Source organism: Cygnus olor, chromosome 10, assembly GCF_009769625.2.
Source record: "Cygnus olor isolate bCygOlo1 chromosome 10, bCygOlo1.pri.v2, whole genome shotgun sequence".
NCBI classification, from domain to species: domain Eukaryota; kingdom Metazoa; phylum Chordata; class Aves; order Anseriformes; family Anatidae; genus Cygnus; species Cygnus olor.
In genome coordinates, this window is record NC_049178.1 from 6,337,314 (window position 1) to 6,362,893 (window position 25,580).

At 55.6% G+C, this 25,580-nt stretch overlaps 2 protein-coding genes across 4 annotated transcripts in view; one reads left to right on the forward strand and one right to left on the reverse strand.

The window, feature by feature from the left end:
* RNF123 (ring finger protein 123) overlaps nt 1-25,580 on the forward strand; it is a 50,820-nt gene that overhangs the window by 22,797 nt on the left and 2,443 nt on the right. For 2 of the 3 annotated variants that reach the window (XM_040569205.1, XM_040569206.1), the window contains exons 27-35: nt 1,391-1,568; nt 2,596-2,670; nt 5,030-5,117; nt 5,371-5,458; nt 5,581-5,665; nt 12,825-12,964; nt 13,164-13,352; nt 14,490-14,565; nt 15,456-15,540. In XM_040569205.1, the coding sequence (XP_040425139.1) occupies nt 1,391-1,568; nt 2,596-2,670; nt 5,030-5,117; nt 5,371-5,458; nt 5,581-5,665; nt 12,825-12,964; nt 13,164-13,352; nt 14,490-14,565; nt 15,456-15,540 (1,004 nt within the window). Of the gene's footprint in view, nt 1-1,390; nt 1,569-2,595; nt 2,671-5,029; nt 5,118-5,370; nt 5,459-5,580; nt 5,666-8,308; nt 8,724-12,824; nt 12,965-13,163; nt 13,353-14,489; nt 14,566-15,455; nt 15,541-25,580 lie in introns of those variants that run through there. The other variant, XM_040569207.1, reaches the window with a different exon arrangement.
* AMIGO3 (adhesion molecule with Ig like domain 3) lies at nt 22,421-24,839 on the reverse strand. Its single transcript, XM_040569208.1, has one exon. It carries the CDS (start codon nt 24,823-24,825, stop codon nt 23,323-23,325), a length of 1,503 nt encoding a protein of 500 aa, XP_040425142.1. The 5' UTR covers nt 24,826-24,839; the 3' UTR covers nt 22,421-23,322.

The window sequence follows — 25,580 nt, forward strand, 5'->3', positions numbered from 1 at the left end:
GGCTCCAGCCTCCACAGGACCTGCCTGCTGCGGAGGGACATATCCGTGTGAGTGGTGCTCTTGAACAGAAAGAGACTGATTCTGCTCTCCGTCTAGAGGTGAAGTCCTGCTCTGTGCTGAGGTGTCGAGCATGGGAGAGGCTGCTCCTTTGGGGAATTAGTTACTAGTTTATTCTGAGCTGAGGGGCGCAAGGTTAGCTAAAAGGGAGACCAAAACATTCTTAAAGTAGACAGTACCATCTTCATTTATTATGACACTATTTATCTGTCACACTGTGGGTGATTGTATCTCTCTCCTCTTGGCGTAGGCATTCTTCTATCTTGGCAATACCTAAGATGATGTTTTTAGGTTATCAAGTCTTTATAAAATCAAATGCAGCTTTCTTTACCTTAATGTTGTCTGCACGATTGTTCTTTATCCTGAAAGCAACAGTTGAGCTGAGGTGTGTGTCAGTGTTGAGATAAAGATGTCTTTTATTCAATTTAATTGATTTATACTAGTTCAGTGTAATTTACAGAAGAAACCCATGTAAGTCTCCCAAAGATGGTAGTGGCATACTTTAGAAAAGCCCCTAAGCAAATGAAATCACTTATCTTCTGATTATTTTTTTTTAATTAGAAGTGTAACTCTCTTCTCTCTGTTTATATGCAAATCGCTATTGCTTATGGTATTTCTTGGCAGTACAGGATACGAAGTAGCATTTCCTCTTCCTATGTCTTTGTTAGTACTGATTTTTATAGCTTAAAGTTACGTAGATGCCCTTAAATTTCCTGGGTTTGATCTAGGACCCCCAGAGCTTTGCTAGAGAAGCAAGAAGCCAGTATTCCTCAGGATGGTAAAGCTGGTTGAATGGCTGGCGCAGAATCTAAAAGGCAGTGGCTGCCTATTGCAGGGATCTGAGCTGGTGTGAGCTTTCTGCCAGTTCCCATTTGTTAGTTCCTACAAAAGATGAGCTTTTGTTCCAGCAGATTTATGCTGGGAATGCTAGTGCCTGCCTTCCTTCAGCCACTGTACGTGGAATTAAAATCAGTGTGCCTTTTTTTGCCATCAGGCCTGTGTGGTCAGATAGGCCCCACCAATGAGCAGTTCCTGGAGGGCTGCAATGCTCAGTGAGACAAAGCCACTGCTGATCTGATCTCATACTAGTGCTAACAGTGCTCTGAGTTTGAGGTTGGTGTAGGGATCCCTGGTTGTTCCTTCCTCTGACACTTCTGTGGCTCTATGAGAAGATCCAACAACACAGATCTGGTTAATGAACTTAGAGCAGCCATCTGAGGAGCACCTCAGACACGGAGATGTTTGTAAGGCCTGAGCATTGTGCTGACTGTTGTGTTTTTCCAAAGAGAAGCTGCTCAGAACTGACTGGGGATTGCTGTGTTCTCCCGGTCAGGAGAAGATGCAGGATATCTATTGGCTGCTGCGAGTGTGCATCCGCACCATCGAGCATGGCGACAGGACAGGCTCGCTTTTTGCTTTCATGCCAGAGTTCTACCTCAGCGTGGCTATGAACAGCTACAGTGCACTCAAGAACTACTTCAGCCCTGTCAATAGCATGGAGGAGCTCCCAGGTAAGGGGGTAGAGAGTCCTTGCTAATTTTGGCCCGATAAAATCTAAATAAAGCCACATCCTTGTGATGAAATACAAGGGCATCCCATCTGTGTGCTTTGCTGGTTGTGATGTCCTTCACTTTGTATTGTCTATACGATGTGGAACAAGTCCCGAGTGCTGTTCCTTGAGTAGGTATCTACTGCTGAGCTACGGCCTGTACTGAGCTTAAGGCAGGGAGCCCATGCTTTGCCCAAAGCTGTCATGGTGTTGGCTGTAGTGAAAATCACTGGCAGCTATGGATTTCATTTCCAAGGAGCCGTCAAGAATGGGTTGGGATGCTGGAGGATGTCATTGCCCTGACAACACATGCTGCTGCCTGCTGGTTGCTGGGTGGGGGGAGACGTGCCACGAGTGCAGAAATTGGGACTGTTTTCAAATCTCCATGGGACTGGGATATAGAGATGACCACCCAATTTGTGCCAACCATCTTTGTTTAGGTGGATCCCTTCTGTGCATGTTCTATGCTTTTCCTGGCTATGTGACCCCAGTGGTTCTTAGCAAAATTGTTCTGTGCTTTCCAGAGCCTGCGAAGGCAAGAAGACCTGCCGTTCCAGCCAACAAGACATAGTTAAAGTGTTCACATCCATTAAGTGAGAGCTGTACCTGCTGTTCAGGGAGCAGCATAATTAAGCAGTAGCAGATTTCTTCAGGGCCTGCAGGCCGGACGTGGCTTCTCTGCATAGATACAGGGCGCTAGTTGTGTTGCTTAGCCCCTTCTGCGTTAAGCCTCTCTCTCTTGCCATCCGAGTTGCATGGTTTTATCTTTCTCGGAGTAACTGCTTTAGACTCTGCACACTGAGGTGGGAGGCTGTGTTGTAGACCCATGTAATCCCATCTGTTTGTTTTGATAGCTAGACATACAACAAAACTGCAAAGATAGCTGCAGCAGGAATGAATCCCAGGGCCTGTCCTGTGCCCACGGGAAAGCTGGCCCACAGGGCTGCCCATTGTGCTGTTGCGTGACCCCTTCTCCCTCCTCTTCGCAGGCTATGAAGAGACTCTGATGCGCCTCGCTGCCATCCTGGCCAAGCACTTTGCTGACTCAAGGATTGTGGGCACAGGTAAAGCTGCTCTCTTCTTCTTTGGGGTGATACAGTGCAGCCCTGACTGGTCCCACTGCTGGTGGCTCAGCAGACTTGCGTTGGGATCTATCTGCTGAGCTCATGGAGTGCTCTATACCTCCACATACAGAGAGGGTCTGGACTCTGCCCTTACCCAGCACGTCCTGCTTATTTCAGGGTTAGATACATGACCTGGGATACCCCTTTGAGAGCAGGACTCATGTCCCAACTACTTGCACACTGAGTCTGGGATTTCTTCTTAGCTGCCAGGGCACAAGGATGGTGAGTCTCTGTTTTTCCTGAGCTGGAATAGGAGTAGGCAAGCAGATGCAGATACAGATGGGCTGTAAACGGACATCCCCAGTGCGCTATGAGCTTTTGTTAACGTGAGGAACACAAATTTGAACTAAAATGCTGATCTCTGCATGTGTGCTTCTGCCTTTAGTTCTCTGTGTTTGGGGCATGACTTGGGCTTCTGGAGAAACCCAGCATCCTGCTGAGTGGACTGTGTCTACTGCCAAACCAAGATTCCCTGTTCAGCTTGATGCTCATCTTGGTTAAATCTGTAGGGAAACCACTGCTTCTGGAGAAAGAGACTTCAGTGTTTTTCCTTTGTCAGCTCAGCATGTCCTCTGTGAAGGTCCCTGAGTGTATGACCCTGTAAGATATCTGTGGGGATCCTGGAGACCGAATGATCCAACGTGTCTAGTTTCAGCTGCATGGAAACCAGTTTGGGACACAGGCCTAGGCTCGTACTACTCTAAACTCTTCCTAATTCAGTAGCCATTTCTGAAGGCGTGTTTATCCTGCTTCCCCAGGAGGACACACGAGTCCTCCTCTCAGCTGTGTCATCTAGACTTAGAAGTGACCCTGCTCCTCTTTCAGAAGCTGCTTTCCCTTCATCCTTTAGATCACACTGTCTTTCTGAGAGGCCAGGCTAAGGCTGTAGGCATACTTTTCTGTCGCAGACCACAGTGCTGCTTGTCATACCACTCATCTGCTGGTGACTGTCACATCCACAGCAGAGCACCAGGATGCTTGGCTGCTCTTTTGATTCTGTGGAGGTTGGCTAGGTGAGCTTGTGCTCTAGATTAAAATGATTTAAAGTTACCTGGCTGGCTGCACAGGAGTAGATCTAGAAGTACTCTGCAACCTTTAACAGGAAGGCAAGAGTCTAGGAATACCCTCAGCTGCTACGGCTAAAGACAGAAGAGACAATGGACTCAAGAGACAGACTCAGGGCACTTGACTCTTATCCTTCAGACACTCCCACTTCATGACTGAGCTTCCCTCTGCACAGAGGGTGCAGATGCTTCTCGGACTGAAAGTGTAGGTCAGGCAGAAATCACAGTATCATTCATTCAGGTTGGAGGCGATCTCGGGAAGTCTCTAGCTGCAGGGTCAGTTATGATGCTAGACTAGGCTGCTCAGGGCTTTATCCGCTCTGGCCTTGAAAACCTCAAAGGATGAAGGCTGCACAACACAGAGCCTCTCTGCACAACCCATTTCAGTGCTGGACTGTCCTCATTTTTCCTCATATCCAGTGTGAGCCTCTTGTTTTAGTTTGTGCCCATTCTTTCTTACCCTCACCCCGTATACCGCTAGTAGTTTGTAACCACAGTCACGGACCACATCTTAGTGATAACCTCTCATCTTCCTGATAACCTCCTTGCAGGTACTGGAAGGCTGCTGTAAACCCCAAAGCTTTATCATCTCTGTGCCGAACAAGCCCAGCTCCCGTAGCTATTCCTTGCAGGGCAAGTGCTCCAGCCCCTGACCATCTTAGCAGACCTCTGCTGAACTCACTCTAGTCTATGTCTGTCCTGTATTGGGGGTCTCAAAATAGGATGCAGTGTCTGTCTGATCTAATGAGAGCTAACTAAAGGGAGATAATCACTTCCCTTGGTCTATTGGCTACATTCCTATTGATGCAGCACAGGATACTGTTGGCCTCCTTTGCTGCCAGGGCATATTGCTGGCCCAAGCTCAGGTTACTGCTTGCCTCGAGCCCCGGGTTGCTCTCAGCAGTGCTGTTCCCCACCCACTAAATCCCAGCTTGTAGCATTGCAAAGGCCCAGGTTTCACCATTTGTCCTTTTTTTTTTTTTTTTTTAATTTCATGAAGTTTCTGCTGGCCCTTTTCTCCAGCCTATCTAGGTCCCTCTGGCAACCCTTCCCTTGACCACATCAACTGATCCCACTAATGTGGTGTCTGCAAAGTTGGTTCTTCTCCAGAACATGTCCAGGGAGGGTCTGTTGTAAAAGAGGGCTAGTTTCTCCCAGCCTCTGGTGTTCAAGTGCTCTGTGGCACACTGTGTGTCCTTGGATGCCTGTCCTAACCCGCTCTCGTTCCTCCACAGACATCCGGGACTCCCTGATGCAGGCGCTGGCCAGCTATGTCTGCTACCCCCACTCGCTGCGTGCTGTAGAGAGGATCCCGGAAGAGCAGTAAGTGCTGCCCTGCCTGCTTCCTGCGGAAGGGCTGGGCTGGTGGCAAGGCTTGGGGTGAGCAGGTGGGCTGCCAAGCATGGCCGGGGGTAGAGGAGCTGCAGCAGGGTGCGGGAGTCGCTTTGGGGAGCCTTTCTTCTCTCTTACACCAGTGGGTATTGCTCTGTCCCAGTTCTGTGGGTCCTACTGCATGTCCTATTTAATTCCCTGTCCCCAGACCCTTTGCAGCTGACCTATGTCTTCTGTCTGGTAGGCGGATCTCCATGATGAAGAACCTCCTGGCTCCCTACGAGCAGCGGCCCTGGGCGCAGACCAACTGGATTCTCGTCAGGCTGTGGCGGGTGAGCATCCCTGCCTCTCTCACCACCTGGGGCTGGGGGGACACTGAGCGTTTTGCTTTCCAATAGCAGCGAAACCCAACTGTTTGTCATCCTCTGAGATCTTTCTTCATCTCTTTTACCAGGGCTGTGGCTTCGGGTACAGATACACACGGCTCCCACACTTGCTGAAAACCAAGCCTGAGGATGCCAGCCTCCCCAGCCTGCAGAGTGAGTGGGCCGGGGCACTGGCGTTTGGGATCATGAAGGGTGGTTGGGGGAGGAATGGCATCTTCTCTAGCAGGCATCTCTACTATGGGCCAGGCCAGTGGGAGAGATGGCTGCAGAATTAGGGGGATCCTAACCAATTATCCAGGCCTGAGCTTTGCAGCCAGCATTTTCTGGGTGTTCCCAGTCTTTCTGCACTTGCTGATGACTCTTTTGGAGACTGGGTGCTGGGTTGAATTCATCCCAAGGGGGGTTCTCCCCTTCAAGGGCAAGGTGAGAGGCCCAGGGGTGCATCCTTACCAGAGCGTTACCCCAGAATGTAAGCGTAGGAGAAGTAGCTTTGATGTCTGCAGCAAGCAGCTGCTATGGGTAAGTTGATGACTATGGCAAGCAGTAGGTACCCCGTGAGAGGGAGCGGGTGCCCAAGGAGGAAGGGCACTGGAGAAGTTTGCAAGCAGGGAGTGTTTTAACCAGGCATCTCTCTTGGAGCCTGGCAGAGCCTGTCCTGTCTGTGATGGCGGTTCAGTTATCAGCACTGCTGTCAAACTGAGGGGTTCCTCAGCTCCGCTGCATCTGAGAAAGACATGGGAAGGAGAAGGTACCTTTCCTGAGCTGAAGTACACGTCCTCAGCTTCACCCTTGCAGGGTCTTGGCCAGTCTGGATACACTCCTGGTTCCTCTCTGCTGTGGAAAAGGCTTCATGCCAGATCTTGCTCCTGGAGAGCTGCTTAGGGTTGGGGATCAGAGGATGCTGCAGCCTGATGTGGGCATGTGGAGATGTGCTGGAAGCCCCTTCTGGTGGGGAGAGCTGCCTGTCCCTGTTCTAATGGCACTCTTGTTCTCTTTCTCTCTCCTGCCTCTGGGTGCCCAGGAGATCTCTCTGTTGCTAGTTTCCAGAGTAAGTTTGGTGTGTGATCCTCTTGTGTCTGGTGAAGTAGCTTTTAGAGAGCTCCCTCCTTCCCTTGTTTCATGTAGAGAGAATCTTCTTTTGGGGGGCACAGGGGTTCACACGAGGATCTCTTTTCTCAGTTACAGCCCCGGGAGATGGCAGGGAGGCTGGCATCCACATAGCAGATTCTGAGGCTGCATCACACAGCTCTGCCTTGCTGCAGGCTGTGCCAGCCTTGGGTTCCTCCCATCCTCGAAGGACAATGGGGAAGCCCTGGTACATGTGGCAGGGACCTCGTGACTGACCTGCACCCTCTAACTGCACAAGCAAGCCCCCAGGTAGCTGCCGTCAGTGCTACGTAGTGGTCATCGAGACCCTCCCCATCCAGGGAAGTTTTTGGACAGGATCAAAGTTCCTCAGTTTTCGAGACCTCTCTAAATCCATCTCCAGATGGCTCCACGCAGTCTGAGCCTGGAGTGGGCTGGGCAGGCTACTGGGGACTCGATCCTGGGGCTGCTATTTTAAGGTGCAACTGAATCAATAATGAATGCTGATTTAATTGAAGAGGGACATGGGACTCAGAGGTGTCCTTGAGGTGCCGCCCGGGAAAGGAGGAGGAGATGCCTTCACACCCATCAGTCTTCACCTTGTTGCAATTTGAGCGTTGGCAGGGACAAAAAGGACAAACGTCTGAGCCAAAAGAAATTCTTTTTCATCTGGGTCTGCTTCTGCAGGCCAGTCTGAAGGGAGCTTTTGCAAATGCCTCTCCTCTAGTGCTCCAGCCTCATCCTGCGCTGGGGATGCTTCCTTGAAGGACTCTGGGCAGGTGACAGAGGCGTGCTGGCTGTCTCTCGGTATCTTTGAGAAATGCAGAGCACCGGCTGCTCTGCCCTCCATGTCACCCATTCCCACCGACGGCGAACACCCCTGCAACGAGATGGTTGCCTGTGTTAGCCCAGAGAGGGGAACAGGCTCACCAAGGCTGCGTGTGTCATCCTGCTCGCTCCCTGGGTTGTTCTTGGGCAGCAGTGCACAGCTCCCAAGCAGCCAGGGCTCAGTCTCGGGTTCGGCTCCTGCCAGGGGCAGTCCTGGGGGCCGCCACTTGCTTTGCTTTCAGGCAGCTGCTGCCTTTGGGAAGCACCACCTGTGGCTCGGCAGCAAGGCCGGGTGGTGCTAAGGCACACACAGCCGTGCCAGGCCCAGCCGTTACTGCCGTCACTGAGCTGCAGGGTGCCTTCGGTTTGCAGCCCCCTGCCCCAGGCCTTCTGCCCACACATCTATCAGGTGGTGGCGGGTGGGCGAGCGGGACCATGAGATCGCTGAGCTGCACTGCTGCACGGGGTGCCCCAGGGGATTCGCCCACGTCCCCTGACTTCAGCAGATTGTCTAAGCTAGAGGTCTTCCAGGATGAAACCCTGTTTCTATCTGACAACACCAAAAGAATCGTCCTGTGTTAGTTTAACTGGCCAAAGCCTTCCAGTGGTAGTTCCTCAGCCTCAGAAATAAATCCATGATATTTTCCTGATGGGAGCGTACATCTCCTGCTGCTCCTTCTGCCTTTCTCTGCTGGGTTTATATTACAACATTTGCTCCCTCAAAAGTGTTTATGTACCAAAGGAAGCTCACTTCTTTGCCCTTCTAAATGGTGGGGGGGGAAAAAAAGAACAGTCTCTGTGTCTCGTTCAGGAAGGCTTTTTTATTCTCCTGCAAGCCCCTGTGTTCACTCTTCACTTTTTTTTTTTTTTTTTTCCTAACAGCCCCAGCATTGCCAGTGTCATGCTGGGTAGAACAACTCCCTTACGTGCTGGTCACGGAGCCAGCGCTTGCATTAGCCTGTTTGCCAGCACTTTGCTTTGGAGGCGAGCGGGAGTCCCAGGCGTGCACCGGGGCTTCACCATGCCTTGCGTCTGACCTTTTTGACATCTCATTCCCTGAATGCAGTTTGCTTTCCTCCTGCCTCACCCTACCAATGTTCCTTTTGGTCCTATGTAAATGCTTCTTTGAAGGGACCCAATTTACGAGTGATGGGGGTTGCTGGCTTACCTTTGTCGCAGTTATTCTACGAGCGTGGCAGCCACCGAGCAGCAGCTGTTTCGCATTTACATCTGGATCCCTTTGAAAACTCAGATTAGTGCTGGGTGGAACTGCTTTGCTTCTGAATCTGGACCATTTGGGGCTTTCCTCCTTTGTGTTCCCAGCTCTGCTGTAAGTGCTGCAGCATTTGGAGCCCCCACACATACGTCACTTGGTCTGCTGGCCAGGGAGTCTCACAAATGGCCCTGTTATAAATCTTCCAGAGTCATTAGCAAACTATAAAGTACATAATTATCTTCCTGTGATGAAAGTACACGACCCTGCTTCTTTACAACTATCTACACTTATTGAACGCTTCCACTTTGTCTGCTTTATTAATTTTTTAACTCTATCTGTTAATGGGCCTCTGCTACTGTTTGACTTTCTCCCATTACTAGTTTTAAAAATAATTCTGTTATGATATTTTCCTCTAGTTAAGGAAACTGATGTATAGCCAGGTTTGTCACAGATGTTTCATTTATATCTTTTCTTTCTATTACCTCTTTTCTCCTTGTTTTCTTTGACTGCTGCCTATGTTTGTTTATGTTCACTTTGTTTTTTGCATTTTAACTTACGTCTTTGCTTCATCCTGGCCTCAGTGAACCTTCTAACTGAAGCGTCTGCTGTAGCACTGGGGCTTTCTGGCTGCCTAATAATCTTTTCAAAGAGCTCAGTGTTTTTATTCGCTGTTTTTCCCCCACCTAGATCTTTGCTTTTTCTCCTCCAACTGCTTCACTCATATTTCTGTGGGGAAGTTTCTGTTGTGGAAACATCGGATGTATCCGTAACCGCTCGGAGCCATGCTCTGTTGCCCACATTAAATGTATTGAGGTCATAATTTCTGGCCTTGGAAAACCACTGATTTCTGTTCCAATGACTGATCTTTATCTGCCATAATGATGGCTAAGCCAAGACTGGGTGGCTTTTCTATTAAGGAGTTACAAGTTTTAGAAATACTAATGATGTACTCTTGCCAAGATCAAGAAAGTAACCGCATCAACAAGGATCCGTAGACTCCTTATACGCTGACATTCCTCTCAAAAAATTGGCAAACACAAAGTCAGTGTTAATACCCAGGATAGTGATGCTGACTGGGATGTGAGGGAGGAAATGCCTCAGTAAAGGTGAACTTCTTGTAAACGGGGATGAGCACAGCACCAGGGTCTAACACGGAGTTAGATTTCTAGATACCATTAATGATTGCCCTATGGAGACCCCAATCTGGCAACGCATGCAGGGGAAGAAGCTGCTCTTGCTACGGCCAAGGGCAGGTCTCTTACCTTGCTTTCAAAGAGCAGCAGCGCTCACAGTGTATTTAAGACTCACAATCCTCCTAGGAGCAGCAAAGGCCAATTTAGTGCCCCTTCTCCTAGTGGTAGCTTAAAACCTTAAAAAAAAACCCTACGTAACTGTGGAGAGGTTTGACAAGAGGCACCGCTTTTTAATGCTTTTACAGACTGGCACAGTCTTTGCTAGCAGCGAGGAAAGCATTTAAGAACCTGGAATTGGATGCTTGGAGCAAATTCACACCACTTATTGGAAAAAGACCATGAGGAAACAGTCATTGGCTAAAAGTCAGGATAAAGCAAGTTATTACAAGCAGAAAAGCATCCTTCAGAAAACCAAAGCTGCCTTCAAATGAGGTAGGCTTTGGCTGGGCGCTTCATTTGGAGATCTGTCTTGACTTGAAATGTCAGTAAAAGAGGCTTTGGTGGCAGGCCAATGGAACAACCCCCAGAGCTCATCCACGAGGGCTGATGGTCGTTGCCTAAAACTGCTTCAGTACTTGAAGGCTGGAGGGGGGCTAATATGTCAGCAGTTATTAAAAATCACTTTTTACATGTTTAGGGGAGGCTAGGAAAAAAGCAAAGACCAAAAACGCCAGCCCGGCAAAATAACCTTCCTCTTGTGAGGGACTGGGAGAGAAAATGGAGGTGAAATTCAGCATAACCAGAGGCGGAACAGTGAATGCAAAGGAAAAATGGGGTTTAAAAGTGGGCTGCAAGCTGGGCCTGTAGAGACAAAGTTGAAGGTCACAGGTGTCTGTGGGAAAGGTCCTGGTGGCATGTGGCCCAGCCTCTGCTCAGATGAGGGCTGTGGCTGGCACTAGATCCAGCTGGCTGGGGCTTTGTCCAGCCCCCGAGGCTGGAGACCTCCCTGGGGCCTGTCCCTGCGCCATCCTGAGGAAGGAGCCACTCTGTGCCACGTGTGACCTCCCCAGGGCCGCTCGGAGGGGCAGCACCTTCCCTTGATCTTCTGAGCACATCCTCCCACTGTCACCCACCTCTCAGTTGTAGCAAAAGCCTTCAGCTGTCCCCTGTCTGAGCTGGTATCTTCCCCAGCCCCCCTGCAGAATGGTGCCCAGCCCCCTGGTTTCCAGCCAGGGCTGGTATCCGCAGATCCAGGATTTTATGCTTCTTATTGAATGTGACAAGGTTTTTTTTGTCCCAACCCTCAAGGTTCTCAGGATGCCTCGCACATCAGACAAATCCCCTTGTTTAGTGTCAGTTGCGGATTTGCTAAGGACGTGCTGTGTGCCAGCCTCTGTCGCTGACGGGGAAGAAAACCCAGTGGGCTCCAGTACTGACTCCTGGGCTTCTCTGCTTGCACCTTGCAACCAGCAGGTTCCTGAGGATCTTGAACTATAAATTCTTACAGAAGGGTTATCCTCAAACTGCAGTCCTAGTTTGATCTTTTGGAGCGGAAAACGAACAAACAAACAAACAAAAAAACCGCATCTTGATGCATAGTCAAAGGAACAAATTACACAACAGCAATTACAAGGAAAGGAGAATAGAAGGAAGCAAACCCACACAATGCCTTCCTGCAAATCTGCCCTGCATTTGTGGTTTGGATGCTGCCAGTGCTTCTGATTCCACCTCTCCAAAGAAAATCTGGGACAGCTGGCAAGGGTCAGGGAGGGATGGCAAAGGGGACAAAGACGTGACAGTTTCTATAGGAGAAACTGCCTAGACTGGAGGTGTTCCTGTTTGGAAGGAGTGATTTGGGCTGCCGTGAAGGTCTGTGAAATCAGGGCTAGCTGGAGGAAGCAAATGGAGAGCAGCATCTCTGCCTCTCCCAGCAGAAGGAGGGGGCAGCAAAGAAGAAATATTATCAAATAAAGAGAGCAGGAGCCAAGCTCAAATTAGAATTCTTCCTGCCACACACAATTATAGTGTAAAATGTTGCTCTGGGACACGTTCGGTGCCAAAGGCTTGCATAGCTTTAGGGGGACCCTGAGCAGGAAAGCCGCTTGGGATCACTAAGTACATAAAGGGCAGCCCCTGAGCCACACGTTGCCAAGGGCTGGGAAAGTACCATAGCGTGGGCATAGGACATTAAAGATGTTTGTCTGATGAAATCCTTCCCAAAGATGTGCTTTGAGCCAGGATCAAAGCCAGGGTGCTGGCCTGCCTGGAGCGTAAGCACTCAGACATCGGCACGTGTCCCCATCACACCAGAATCTCGTCCTTTGGAGTGGGGGTGTACAGAGCAGTTTATGCTGTTCCTGGTGGAGGTGATGATCTCTACTTGTCTCCTGCCATTTCTCCCTGGCTTTGCTGTTCCCAGCTAGCAGTCTGCCTGTAGTTACACCTTGCTGCTCAACCCCCAGCGATGTGCTGGAGGTTGCCCCGTGTTTCCTTTGCCCCTGTGCTGGCCTTTCGAGCAGGATGCCACCCCAAGGACCTTTTGCACTCACAGCGCAGCTTGTTCCCCTGGATGCTGTGCTGCCAGTGCTCCTGAACCTGGCCGGGGAGCGTGGGCAGCCCTGCCGAGGGCACAGCCCAGCACCAGGCAGAAGCCTCTAGGAGTGGGGTTTGGCAGGTGTTGGCTCTGGACAGCTGCTGCCACGCTGCTATCGGGAGCGATTAAAGTTGAGGCGCCCCTCCAGAGCCAAGCACGAGGCTGCAGGGCTGTGGGGCATCGCGCTGTGCACGTGGGCAGCAGCAGGCACGCGGGGCTGGTCCCTGCTTAATTCAGGCTGGCATTGCAAAAAAGCGCTCAGAGGCCCAGCAGGCGAGATCGCTGCTCAGCACAGTCCTCGTGCCCGGCCTCCCAGCACCCTGCCATCTCCGTTTACTGTCTTACAGTAAGACACAAGCCAATATTTAACGAGCCCAGGAGCAAGCTCCTACCTGCTCTTGCCCCAGACCCGTGGCCGCTCTGGGTGCAGGCCACTGAAGCTGTGTCTGCTTTCAGAGCCGTGCCCCTCCACCTTGCTGCAGAGGCACATGGCAGACCTGCTCCGCAGCGACCGTGACTTGGCCCCCAGCTTCCTCAACAGCGTCCTCAACCAGCTGAACTGGGCCTTCTCTGAGTTCATCGGCATGATTCAGGAGGTGAGTGTGCCTTCCTGGGGCTGCATGGTCAGCGCCTGAGGCGTGCCCATGTCCTGCACCAAGCAAGGTTCAGGACCCTACTCTCAGGGCTGGGAGTGCAGCAGTTCCCTGGCACACACGGGAGCCAAGCTGGAGGGGGGGGTCGTGGCCCTTCTTTTGGGAAGAGGCACCTTGGTGAGCTCTCTCTCTTGCTTGGTAGATCCAGCAGGCAGCGGAGCGCTTGGAAAGAAACTTTGTGGACAGCCGCCAGCTGAAGGTGTGTGCCACGTGCTTCGACCTGTCGGTGAGCTTGCTCAGGGTGCTGGAAATGACCGTCACGCTGGCCCCCGAGATCTTTCTGGACTGGAATCGCCCATCATCAGAGCTGCTGCTTCGGAGGCTTGCCCAGGTACTGTCCTTCTGCAAAGAAGGACAAAGTGCAAAGAAGCGTCCTCTGAAGCGGCCCTTAGCGCATAGTTGGGGCAATCTGGGGAAGAGCCAAGACAGAGCGGAGTTTTGCAGCATCCCCCTCTTGTCTTGGTGTCCCCATGAGGCTGTGCCCCACCATGGAGTGTGCCCACAGAAAGGGTGCAGCTTTCAGCTCGTTGTGCATGCGGGGGGGCAGGAAGCGGGATGCTGCACACAGAGACCGTGCACAGCTTGCAGCAGTTGTGTCAAGCCTGGAGCAGTCCCTGCTCATCCCACTGGGGGTTGAGTGAGAGCTAATGGCGGCTAATTAAGTGCCTTTGCAGTTGATTCCTTCAGTGCAGAAATCTCAGCCTGTGGTGATGCTCTGTCAAGCAGAGAAGTGCATTGCTTTCTGTGCTCTTCCTGTGCTCCAGGGCTGGTAGGTCCATCCTGCTGCCATCTCCACCCTGCTGACACTGCTTTGCCCAGCAGCAGCTGCCAGCTTGTTCTTCATGGTCTATGGCAGTACCTTCTGCTTCCCACGAGCTGTATCCACAGAGTTAGCTTGGCATCTGTAGGTGGGATTCAGATTTAGGTGTAAGATGCTGAGATTCGGGTGTCTTCACCTCAGGCTGACTCTTCCCTGTGAGGTTTGGGTGCAGTAGAACCACTGTGATGTGGTGCTGCCTCCCTCTGTGCCAGGGCCAGGCTAGGACTGTGCTGCAAGCTTGTGTGGCCAGAGAAGGGAGCCCTGTCCAGCCCCTTGCTCAGCCTTTCTTACGGGACCACAATGTGCACGTGCAGCCACGCGGTTTCTCCAGGCTGTGTCAGGTCATGACAGCCAGTGTCAGCTGATGCTCCCGCTGTTGGGGCTCTGAAAGAAGCATATTGCGGAGCTGTTCAGCTCAGGTTTGAGATTTAGGAGCTGTAAAAAGAGGCATGTGTTAGTTCTAAAAGTTTTTATTAACCCTGTCTCTAACACGTGCCGTCCATCAGCAGAGTAGGTGCCCGTGCAGCACCCATCAGCTCCCAGGCACTGAGTTAGCAAGCCGTGCTGCTCCAAAGCACGCTCTTTGAATGCTGCTCACAGGAAGACCCGTCCAGAAAATACAAACGCTCTCTGCTTTTCCCTACGCAGCTCTTGAACCAGGTTCTGAATCGTGTGACAGCTGAAAGGAACTTGTTTGACAGAGTGGTCAACCTCCGTTTGCCAGGTGAGTCCATGCATCAGCTCTCTGTCCCTTCCCTCTGCTGAAAACGTGCTGGAGAAGTGCCCCTGGGAAGCGGGTGGCTTATGGCCAAAGTCTTTGTAGGGTTGTGTGTGATCAGACCTCAGGCCTGCCACATCCCCAGCTGGGGAGCCTGTCATGTCAGATGGATTGCCGCAGAAGTGCTCTCTCCAGAAGACACGTGCATCCTCCAGGTGACGTGAGCACTGATGCTCTTCCGAGGCCTCCAGCCTCTGCCTGCCCCCCTGGCTCCCCAGCAGCCCTGGTTCCCCCCAGGCCCGCTGTCCTTGCAGGCAGCTGATGCGTGGGTCTGGCTGTCTGCAGCAGAGGTGGCAGCTGTGCTGCACTGGTGGCAGGTGTCTCGGTGGAGAGGAACACCTGACACGGGTTAGATTGGAGCTGGCTGAAAGGCTCAAAGCCTTGGACAGATTTCAGTTCAGGTAGCAGACTTGGTTGCTGTGCTTTGCATTGCGTAAAGCGTGCACTGAATTGCTAGAGCAAGCTGTTCTCACCGATGTCAGTCCTGGAGGTGACTGAGTTTTGCCCGTTAGCAGAACCTGGCTCCAGGTGCTATGTTACAGGCATCCTACATTTCCCTTCCTGCTTAGCAGGGGACGGATTTCCTTCCCATCCCGAGGCTTGGAAGAGGCAGGGATGCTCCATTGTGAGGGCAGTGCCCAAGCCTGTAGCTCACATTAGTGGGAAAACCTCCTATCATGGGGGGAGCCCAGGTCACCCTGCAGGCCGCTGGAGAGCCAAAGCCACAACCCCTGCATCCTGGACTGTTCTGCCACCAAGTCTTAGGGCAGTGGTGCAGCCCTGTCCTGTCTGTTGTGTGGTGACAGTGGCTCCATCTTTCTCTTTTGCTTCCACAGGGTTGGAGAGTGTGGACCATTACCCAATTCTTGTGGCTGTGACGGGAATACTGGTCCGACTGCTTGTGGACACCGATGTTCAGGGGTGAGTGGATTTGCTTTCTGAAGCACAGCATCACTGCACATGGCATTGTTTTGGGTAACTGCGGTAGTCTGTGTCATAGGTGACGTTACAGGAGCAATATATTTGCATGGTGAGGAGAGGAAGATGTCCTTGGAGCAGGCAGAAGCCATTGTGTTTTAAACCCCTGCTCTGTAACTGAGGTGGTTTCTCAGGAAATTGTACTTCCAGCAGGGTGGGGTCACTGTCTGCAACCCTTTTTTTAGGCAAACTTTTCCTTATCAAAGGGCATCTCTGTGTTCAACACACCCATGGCCTTGTCTGTGGTTGGGAGCAGGACAGCTTCCACACATCCTCGCTGAAAATGTTCTCAGGGAAGCCGTGGCTCAGCTCAGACTGCTGGTTTATGTGTGCTTGCATACTGTTCATGCTTGCACCGAGCCCTGAAAAAAACCTCATGCTGATACACTCAGCAGCCCTGTCTTTGCTCTCTCCCAGTGTCGCCCTGCCACTGTGCTCTGTAGGATGCTGTAGGAGAAGGGGCTCTCCTGTCTGCACTGCACATCCTGCTTGTTTTCACACTGGGAGAACATGATAGTCTCTGGCTTTGCAGAGAGCAGAGCCCCATCTGGCTGAGCGGCTCAGCCCTGCAGCCAGTCTTTCAGCTTCTTCTCTCAAGGACTCAAAGATGTACACAAATACATCTAATTATACCCTGCCTCCCGTGGCTGCTGCACCAGTCACACAGCCCCGAGGATGACAGTGCCAAGTGCTTAGCACAAGGTCACTGATCAGCGGCTTTGCTGGACTGGGGGTGTGGGTGTATTTTGCTCGCCCTCAGAATCCTACTGCATGGAAAAGGCGAATGTCACAAATCTGATGCCACAGCTGGTTACTTCCTCCTGGAAGGAAGGAGAAGATGTGATTAAGCAGCTCCCTGTATGCCTGGCAGGACAAGAAATCCTTCCCTGGACTTCCTGTCCCTTGAACATCTGTCCCAGGCCAGATGACAGGGATAAAAGTTGTTTCCCTGGTCTTCAGTTCAGCAGACTCTAAAAAGCACTGGGAAGGCGGCAGTGGGATGAAGATCACATCCTTCCCAGCCTGCAGGGAGTCCTGGGGAAACAAAAATCTTCCAGGTTGTGTCTCCCTTACCTGAAAAGCCAATCGTGCTTTGGGTCGGTGACAGCTGGGAAGCTGGTGTCACAGGGGCTGTACACTGCCAAGTGCCACTGTCCCCTGTGTGCTAACGGTCCACAGGGGCTGGACAGTGGCTGCCTGCGTGGTGACAAACCAGAGATGCTGTATCCTGCTGTGCAGCTGGGAAGTGGCAAATCTCTGGCTGATCACCAAGGGTTTTGCAGTCACCTCCGTGGGCCCTGGAAAGCAGAAATAAATGAGAAGTAGCGGGATGATGCAGGCAGAGTAACACGGCCTTACGGTGGGCCTGGCTGAGCAGGAGAAACACGAGATGAGACTGGAGGAAGCCTAGGAAAAAAATTCTATAAAACAAGATGCTTCTGCATGATTTTGCAAAGCCCAGCACTAAATCTGAGGTTTGATCTGCCACTGATCTATAAAAGGCAGGCAAACATTGCAGGGAGGCCGTTTAGGTCAGTCAAGACGCAGAAGTACCAAGGCTGAGCAGCTTGGAGACCCCCATCGCTACCAACGCAGAGGAGACGGGCAGCCTGGTGGCAGAGCTCCGCGTAACCACAGGCAGGGTGACTCACGGTGAAGGGAAAACAGGAGATGATTGCCATGGGTCACATTGCTGCAGGAAGTCACTTAAAGGATCCCAGGTGTAACTGGGCTCTGCAGATCAGACCCATTTTACATGAAGTCAAGAGGAGACATTGCTCACTACACCGAGAGCAACAGAAAAAGAAAAAAGGAGCAGAGTAACAGGATGGGCATTTCTCCTCCTGCAGAAGCACTCTGCCTGGGCAGAACTAGAAGCGGGTAGAAATCTCTTCCAGGTCCCATTTGGCAACTCCCAGCTTTCCAGAAATCATTAACAGAGAGCGATTATACGATGTGAATTTGCTTAGAGGAACTTCTCTTTGGGAATTACCTACGACACCAGGTGTTAACCTGACTAGTTCGTTGCAGGGAGGCTGTACCCTAGAGGATGAGGACAAGGAACAGTATCTCAAATTACTTTCGTGGCTTGGGTGTGGTTTTTCCGGTTGCCTCTAACCCAGCCGTGGAAGCAAGCTGACCCTGGACCAGGCACTTGGCTGGAGGCTTTGCCCTGGGACAGAGAGCACAGATTCCTCTGGGAGTGGAGCAGGGGAAGGGCAGGAGCAATGAGAGCTGGGGCCCTGCCTGGTGCCAGCCTGGGCCCCCCCCCAAATGCAGACTCATCCAGCCGTGTTATCAGGATGCAGTCTGATGCCTCAGCTGCTCCTTGCCCAGCACAGGACGCTCAGCCAGGCATCAAGTCCTCCTATTACGGACTCCTGGCACAAAAAGAGCCATTAAGCACAAGGGTAGGGAACATTGCCCAGGCTGGGATGTGATGAGACAATTGATACATTGCATGCGTTAGTCTGTGGATAGAGCGGGCTGGGCTTTTGGGAGGGAAGAAACACGTTCCTCGTCGGGGCCGGCAGCACTGGTGCTGCTCGTGGGGAGCCAAAACTTCGGCGCCCGCCCCATCCGTGGGCACCCATCTCCATCAAGCCTCCAGGGGTCGGCTGCCGCAGCTCCCGAATGCTTGCTGGGGCTGGAGGGTGGAGAGGGAAACCTTTCACTGACAGCAGAGCATCCTTAGAGAGCAGATGGCTTGGCCAAGAGCAGAGCCTGAGGATTTCATGGCTTGGCTCTGCCACGGGCTGGAATGAGTCTCACGAACGGGGGCAGAGGAACAGTAGTGCAGGGCACAGCCTGCGAGGCTGCTAGCTCCAGCCAGGGTCTGTTGGCAGAGGGTCTTCTGGTTCCCACGACAGGGGCGTGCTGATAGACCCGTGGTCCCAGCAAAGCAGCTGCCTGCCCTCGAGGGCTTGCTGGGAGGGCGCTCAGCCTCTTCAGCAGGAGAGCGCGGCACAGCCTGGCTGTCTCCTAAACAGGCAACAGCTCCTCGGTTCGAGACAGCCTGGGCCTCTGCGAGGCTGCTGCGGGGCTGCTCAGGCCTCCGTGCCGCTCTCTGCCATGCCACCTTCTCCGAGGCGCGCATCGCCCACGTCTGACCGTGGCGTCCTGGCCGAGGGGCAGGCTCGGTGCCTGGGGGGGCTGACGCGGGGATGCCTGCTGCTCCCTGTTTCGCCAGGCCCTAACGACCGTGCCTTGTTCTCACGGGGAGGAGAGGGAAAGGAGGATCTGGCAGGCTGAGCCAGGAGCTGGTCTGAATCGCTGAGCCCACGCCAGAGACCCTGGCTGCCTTAAGCCGGTATTGTCCCCCGTTTGTCTGCTAAATAATTGAGCAGATTTTCTATTAAGCCTCCTTTGGAGCGAGCTAATGGAGCAGTGTTGGCCAGAGCTTGGGTAATGATCCTGGTGAGAGCGAGCGATGTGGGAAGGGGGCGAGGCCCGAAGGTTTGGCTGCTGGGCCCTGCGTGAGGGGGATGCGCTCAGTGGGGTCAGGGCTCGTGGCTTGCAGGGCTGGGACACGGGCAAGGAGTCAGCGAACTTGTCTGCGGTGCAGCTTCTAAAGAAGCTGCCTTCAAGGTGCATCTCCCAGGGATTACCACCCAAAAGCTGGAGAGGACAGAGGGAAGAGCACTGTGGGCACCAGGAGGACAGCTGTGCCTGCCAGTGGAGCGCAGGAAGGGATCCTGGACCAGAAGCAACCGTGCTGTGACACTGGGATGCGGAGCACAGGCCAGTGGGAGCTGCCGGGAGGTGTGGCACTGAGCTGACTGGTATTGGGCTCATTCAGGCTGGATGGCTGCTGCTTCTCCTTTGCACCAGGCAGGTGGGTGCAGAGGGCTGGACAGGCAGGACGGAGGAGACAGAGAGGTTCCCATGGCAGCCCTCACGCTTCAGTGGGGAGAAGGTGAGCAGGCACGAGGTCACATGGTGGAGGCAGGTTAAGAAGGCTTTGTGCAATTTCTAGATGGCTTTTGGGTTGCCCTCATTAAAAAAGACCCAGAAGATCCCAGTCTGCAGGTTCCTAAATGCAGCCTGGCCACCTGCTCGGATGCTGGGGTACCCAAGAGGCTGCTCCCCTCTGCACGTGGCCTTTCTCTGCAGCCCGGTAGTTACTGATCACTTCCTAGGTGCTCATGCTCCTTCAACACTTTTGATGATGCCTGGGTTGTAGTGGCAGTGAGGTGCAGGAGGAGACATTTCCCGCATCCCTCAGACCACAGGAGCCCTTGCTACCTTGCCCTAAAAACTCAGGAGCGGTACCCAGGTCTTGCTGGGTGTAGCGTGTCGGGGCGGGGAGCAGGAGCCGGAGCACAGCAGAGTGACTGGGTCACACCTAGGTTTCATGGCTGGAAAAGGAGGCTGGGGACCGTGCTGCTTTTACAAGCTGCCAGCTCCACACACCGTGTCCTGGGCAGCAGGACGCAAAGGCTGCGATCTCCCCAGCCCCCCAGGGCTGGTGGGCACAAGCATCGTGCTGCCGTGCACCAGGCTTTGCTGCCCGCATCTCTTTGGAAAACCAGGAACGTCGTAAGGAAAGGCTCCAGCTCCAGCTCTGCAGATCGTGTGGCCAGCCCTGGTGGCAGGAGGACAGGAGGGAACTGCCTGAGGTGCTGAGCTGGGAAGTGCCAGGGGAGACAGTGCTGGAGCCTGCTCCTCCGTTCCCACGGGCGCAGGTGCTGGGGGGGCGCCGTGCTTTGTGCAGCCCCGTTCCTTCACCTCGCAGAGTCAAGGAGCGAGAGGCTGGTGGCTGGCAGCGAGCCGGAGCTGTAACGTTGCAGAGGGCTGCCGGGACAGGACGGTGAATTCCTCGGGGAATGGCCAGTACGTTTCCAGCTCCCGCCTGTCAGGGAGGCCGTGCTTGTGGCTATGTTTGTCCTTGCTGAGATTTGCCTTTCAAGCTGCTTAATGAACTGCTCTGAGAGTTCAGACGTCCTTGCTCCTTTCCAGGCATCACAGAAGTGTGAACCAGCAGTAGGATTTTCCCAGGAAAGGAGCCCTTGGGAGCGGTGCTGATACAAGCTGTGGCTGTGCTGTCCTGGCATAGTGGGGCTCAGCCTTCCTGCAGGGCGAGACCAACTGCAGCCGGCCTAGATGAGCTCTCCTCGGCTTCTCTTGGCTGCTGTAGCCTCGGACAGGCCCTTGGGAGCTTTCCTTACGCTCCCGTGAGCCTGGGCTTTCCCTGAGCGTCAGCTCAGCTGAGGGTGCAGGTTTGCAGGAGCACCAGTGCCTGTGCTGCTGCTGGTAGCACAGGGGAGTGGGAAGCTTTGGGACAAGGCCTACAAGGATGGCAACAGAAGGTCTCACAGAGGGGCTGGACTCGACCAGCACTCCCCCTTGCGCTTCAGGGTGCTGAGCCGCAGCACATGAGCGCGTTGCGCTGCCCCGCGTGGGCTGGCAGCCCGGTGGGAGCTGTGCTCTGGTGCAGGTTGGACTGCCTCGCGTCCCTTTCTCAGCACTGCTTTTCGGAGGTTCCCAGGAGCCCTGCCAGGGTGAAGGATCGCATCCCCTCATTGTAGCACCTCTCTAGGATGGTTTTTCCAGGCTCTGAGGCAACAACGGCAGGTAAAGCATCAGCAGCGCGGCCTTTTTCTGCAGCAGAAGTTGACTCTCTAGGCAGGGGATGGTTTTGCCCAAACAAAGCAAAAGCAGATTAAGCTTCCCAAATAAAGAGCCCATCCCAGAAACTGAGGGGGGCAAATCCAGCTCCTCCTCAGCGGCATCGCTGCCTCAGAACAAAGCCAGGCTGTGCCATCACCTTGCCTCTGTCCCCAAGGGACAGGGCGCCGCTTACGCACCCACCCGGCGCTGAAGCACCTCGCCAGCCCCGGCAGCACCCCAGCACAACCACCTCGGCGTCCCAGGCTCGTCGGTGGCTCTGTGCTAACAGGAGGCGACAGGGCAGGCGCGGGGAGCAAGGGCATGGGCTGGCGGCGCCCGTCCCTCCCCGTCCCTCGCGCAGAGCAGCGGCCGCGGGGGCTGGCTGCAGCTGGGCACGTAGCACATGCGCCCGCGCCAGGTCAGGTCGGTGTCGGGAGGCCAGCTGCGCTGCGGCCGTCTCAGGATAGCTGCTCTCCCAAACCCTCCCCGTCCTCGCAGAGGTGGGGAGCTTCTGGTGAGCGCTTTGGGCACAGCTGGCTTTTTTTCTGGGGGGGAAAAAAAATAAAAAATAAAAGCTGCTTGTTTCATTGCTGAAAAAGTTGGAGGACCGGCGACACCTGTGTGCTCTCCTCCTGGCTGCCGAGGGGTGGTGGTGGCTGGCAGATGGAGGGACGCTGCTGTCCCTCTGCTTCCCCCCCCCCGTGTCTAGATGTGGTCCCCCAGTCCCAGAGGGAGGGGGAGAAACTGGGAGGGGGTGGCCTCAGCGGCGATGGAAGCGGCCGAGGGGAGATGGGAGCTGCAGCAGGGGCTGGGAGGGTTGTGGCGAGGGCAGAGGCACAGGGGAAAGCGGCACGGCTCTGCCTAGCCGCGTGGGCACCTGCGCCTGCGGAGGGGGTCAGGACTCAGCCCAGGACAGGGCCAGCCTGCCCCCGAGGTGCGCTCCTGACGGTGCCGCTCCCACGCGTTTCAGTCCTGCTTGTCCCTTGTGTGCCCTTGTGGCACTTGGTGCTGCTCCCTCCCCTCCTCCCCAGCGTCACCGAGCAGGGGGGCACCTCTGCTCTGCCCCAGAACGTTTAACCCCTCACCGAACAAGCCTGGCGGCGTGGCAAGCTGCCAGCCTGCTGCAAACTGCAGGGGCCCCCTCAGACCCCAGCGAGGGGGACAGCAGCTCCCGCCGACCCCCTGCAAGGGCAAGGAGACACTCAGCCCAGGGTGAGCTTAAAAAAATAGGCATTTTTATTCAAATGTAACTAGAGAATTATGACCCAAGAGAGGAGATTACTCACATTTATCGATGGGCTTATTAGATTACTGCTATTTGCTGTGCTTGAGCAGCGCTTTCGTCCGTCTCAAGGAGAAACAGAGCAGGGCGGGTGGTGCATGAGACCTCATCGTCCTTGGTGGCATGGGGAGCTCTGAGCAATGCGGGTCGGGGCGCTGCATCACGTCACCTTGTGCATGCCTGTCTTTACTATTTACAGCTTCTCGTGAGTGTTAAGAAGCAAAAGCTTGCGCTGTTCGCTCGGCTGCGTGTCTCGCCGGGAGCTGAGCCCCCTCCTCCCTGCACAGCTGCCTTAGGGAAGGGGATGCATCCCAACCCCCCTGGCTGATGGGTGCGTGCACGGGCCCAGCGGTGTCAGGGGGGGCTTGCCCCAGGGACACACTGCCCTTGCTCCAGACCATGGCACGCAGATGGGGACTGGCGCGGGTGGGGAGAGGACAGTGGCGCTGCCCCCCAGGGACAGTGCCGAGGGTGCCCAGGGCAATGGCACTGGGCTGGGCCTCGCGTTCCCATGGCCGTGGCAGAAATCCAGCCCCTGTGTCGCTGCCGGGGGGTTTGGCTGCCAGGACAAAGCGGGGGTTTCTCGGGCGTTCTGGGTTCGTTAGCGTTACCCTTGTGCTAAAGAGGCCGTTGCCGGTGGCTTACGCGAGGAGCTCCTGCTGGGTGCTGGCGGGCACGAGGGGCTCGTGGCTGAAGCGGTCACGGGTGATGCCGGTCACCCTCGCAGGGCGCAGTCAAGCTGAGAACTTGGGGTGCCCGATGATCCTGCTTTGAGCAGCGACGGAGGAAAACAGCTCTTGGGGAGGCACCAGCCTCCTCCTAGCCCTGCCCTGCTACGACACGATGGGGGTGTCCGAAAAGACGGAGCTGATGGACTCCGAGTCCGACTTGAGCTGTAGGACCTTGGGGTGCTTGGGGTCGGGGAAATCCTTGCCGAGGGCCAGGCGGACCTTGCCGTTCTGCGCCTCCCGGATGGGCTCGAGGAAGACCACGTGCTTGTTGGCGCTGGCCTTGCGGCTTGTCCCGTCCGTGGCGGGCGGCGTGGTGCTGAGGATGGAGGACTGGGCGCTGCACTCCTGCGGGGGGCTGAGAGGGGCCGGCTTCTTGCAGCATGGCAGGCAGCGGCAGGGCGTGAGATACAAGTAAATGAGCACGAGCAGCAGGCTCACTATGCACCCCAGCAGCGTTGTGAGGCCAGTGCTGAAGGTCTCCCCGTCTGGCTTGGGGTAGTGGACTGTCACGTTGACCTCACACATCCTGCTGAAATTGTGGGGGCTGCTGATGGCCAAGCACACGTAGACCCCCGAGTGCCAGGGCCTGGCTGCTGCGATCTTCAGGCTGCCGTTGCGGTACACCTCCACGGAGCGGTTGCTGTTCCCCGGGTGTTTGATGGGCTCATGGTGAGGTGAGATCCACATGTAGGTGGTGACCACGTCGGGCAGGCTGGTGTTGCAGGTGAGCAGGAGGGCCTGGCCCACGGTCACCGGGAAGGGCACGGGGCGCATGTCCTCGGGGCCGGCCGAGCAGTTCTCGAACATGTGGCTGTACTTGAGGAACTTAATCAGCGAGCGGGGCACGGTGTCGGACACCTTGCAGGTGTGCTCCTCGAAGAAATCCTTCACGGAGCTGAAGCCGCGCTGCTTCCACCGCTGGAGCATCAGGTAGAGCGGGCAGCTGCACCTCACGGGGTTGTTGTGCAGGTACAAGCCGTTCCCGATGTTTTCGGGCAGAGATGCCAGCTCCTCCACGGGGATGCTGCTCAGGCTGTTGGAGGACAGGTCCAGCGTGCGGAGGCTGTAGTTGCCCAGCCCCTGCACAGAGCGGAAGGGGAAGGTGGTCAGGTTGTTCCAGCTCAGGTAAACTTTCCTCAGGCCGCTTAGCTTGACGAAGGCGTTTTCATCCACTCGCGCGATGCGGTTGTTGTAGAGCAGCAGCTCTTCCAAGCTCACCAGCGCCTCGAAGTAGTGCGTCTCGACGGCATGCAGGTGGTTGGACGACATGTCCAGGTGCCGCAGGTACGAGGCGTTGTGGAAAGCCCGCGGCGAGAGGTCCCTGATCTGGTTGTGGCTCATGTGGAGGGCCTCGAGGTGCGGCAGGGCGGCCAGCCAGCGGTCGTGGAGCTGGGTGAGGGCGTTGTGGCTCAGGTCCAGCGTGGTGGCGGTGGGCGGCAGCGCCCCGGGCACGCGTTGCAGCGTCTGCCGGCTGCAGCTCAGCAGGTCCGAGGTGCAGATGCAGGCGGCGGGGCAGCTGCGGGGCGGCAGCGAGGCGCGGCCGTGGGCGCACAGCTGGAGGAGCAGCAGCAGCCACAGCGGCTCCGCGGGCACCCGCGGGGCCATTGCGCCGCTCGGGGCGCTCGGGGCAGGCGGGGGGCACGGCCGGGCTCGGCGGCGATGCGGGCAGCAGCGCGCCGCGACCCCCGCCGCGTGCCGTGTGGGCACGGGGGGGGCTCCCCGCCGAGCATTCGCAGCCCCCCGATTCCAGCCGCGGGGCTTGAGAAGAGTTCAAGGGCGACGTCCCCCCCCCCCCCCGCCCAGCGCCGCCGGGGCTCGGGCAGCGCCGCCGCCGCGTTACCTGCGCTCGGGCTGCCCGGGGGGGGGGGGGGGGGGGGAACCGAGGCGGTGCCCTGCGGCCCCGGGGGGCTCGGGGCCCGCCTCCCGGAGCCGCTCGCCCCCGCGGCGCCGAGTGCCCCTCAGCGCTCGGCGGCGCCTCCGCGGCGCCTCCCCGCGCGCGGCTCCGTTCGCGGCCGGCGGCTCGGGGCCCGCCGCGCTCCGCTCGCTATTTACGCGCTGGCGGCGCGGGGCCGGGCGCGCTCCCATTGGTCCCGGCGCGGGGAGCGGTGGCGGCGCCGGGGGCGGGGCCGGGCGGCTGCGCGCGTCCCTCCCGCCCCTGCCGCCCCTGCCGCCGTGCGAGCGGGCAGGGCGCTGCGCAGCCGCTGCTGCCGGGGGGCTGGGGGCCGCCCCGCCGCCCCTCGGCCGCTGCTGTGACCCCCCCGCGGCTCCGTGCCCGCTGGCGGTCACCGGGCCTCGCTGCTCTCTTCGCAGCCGCCCCTGGGCAAGCCGGCAGGGACCCCCTCGGCCCCCTCAGGCCCGCC

Coding starts and splice junctions, on each gene's coding strand:
- AMIGO3 (XM_040569208.1), bottom strand. CDS start 24,825: ATGGCCCCGCGGGTGCCCGCGGAGCCGCTGTGGCTGCTGCTGCTCCTC.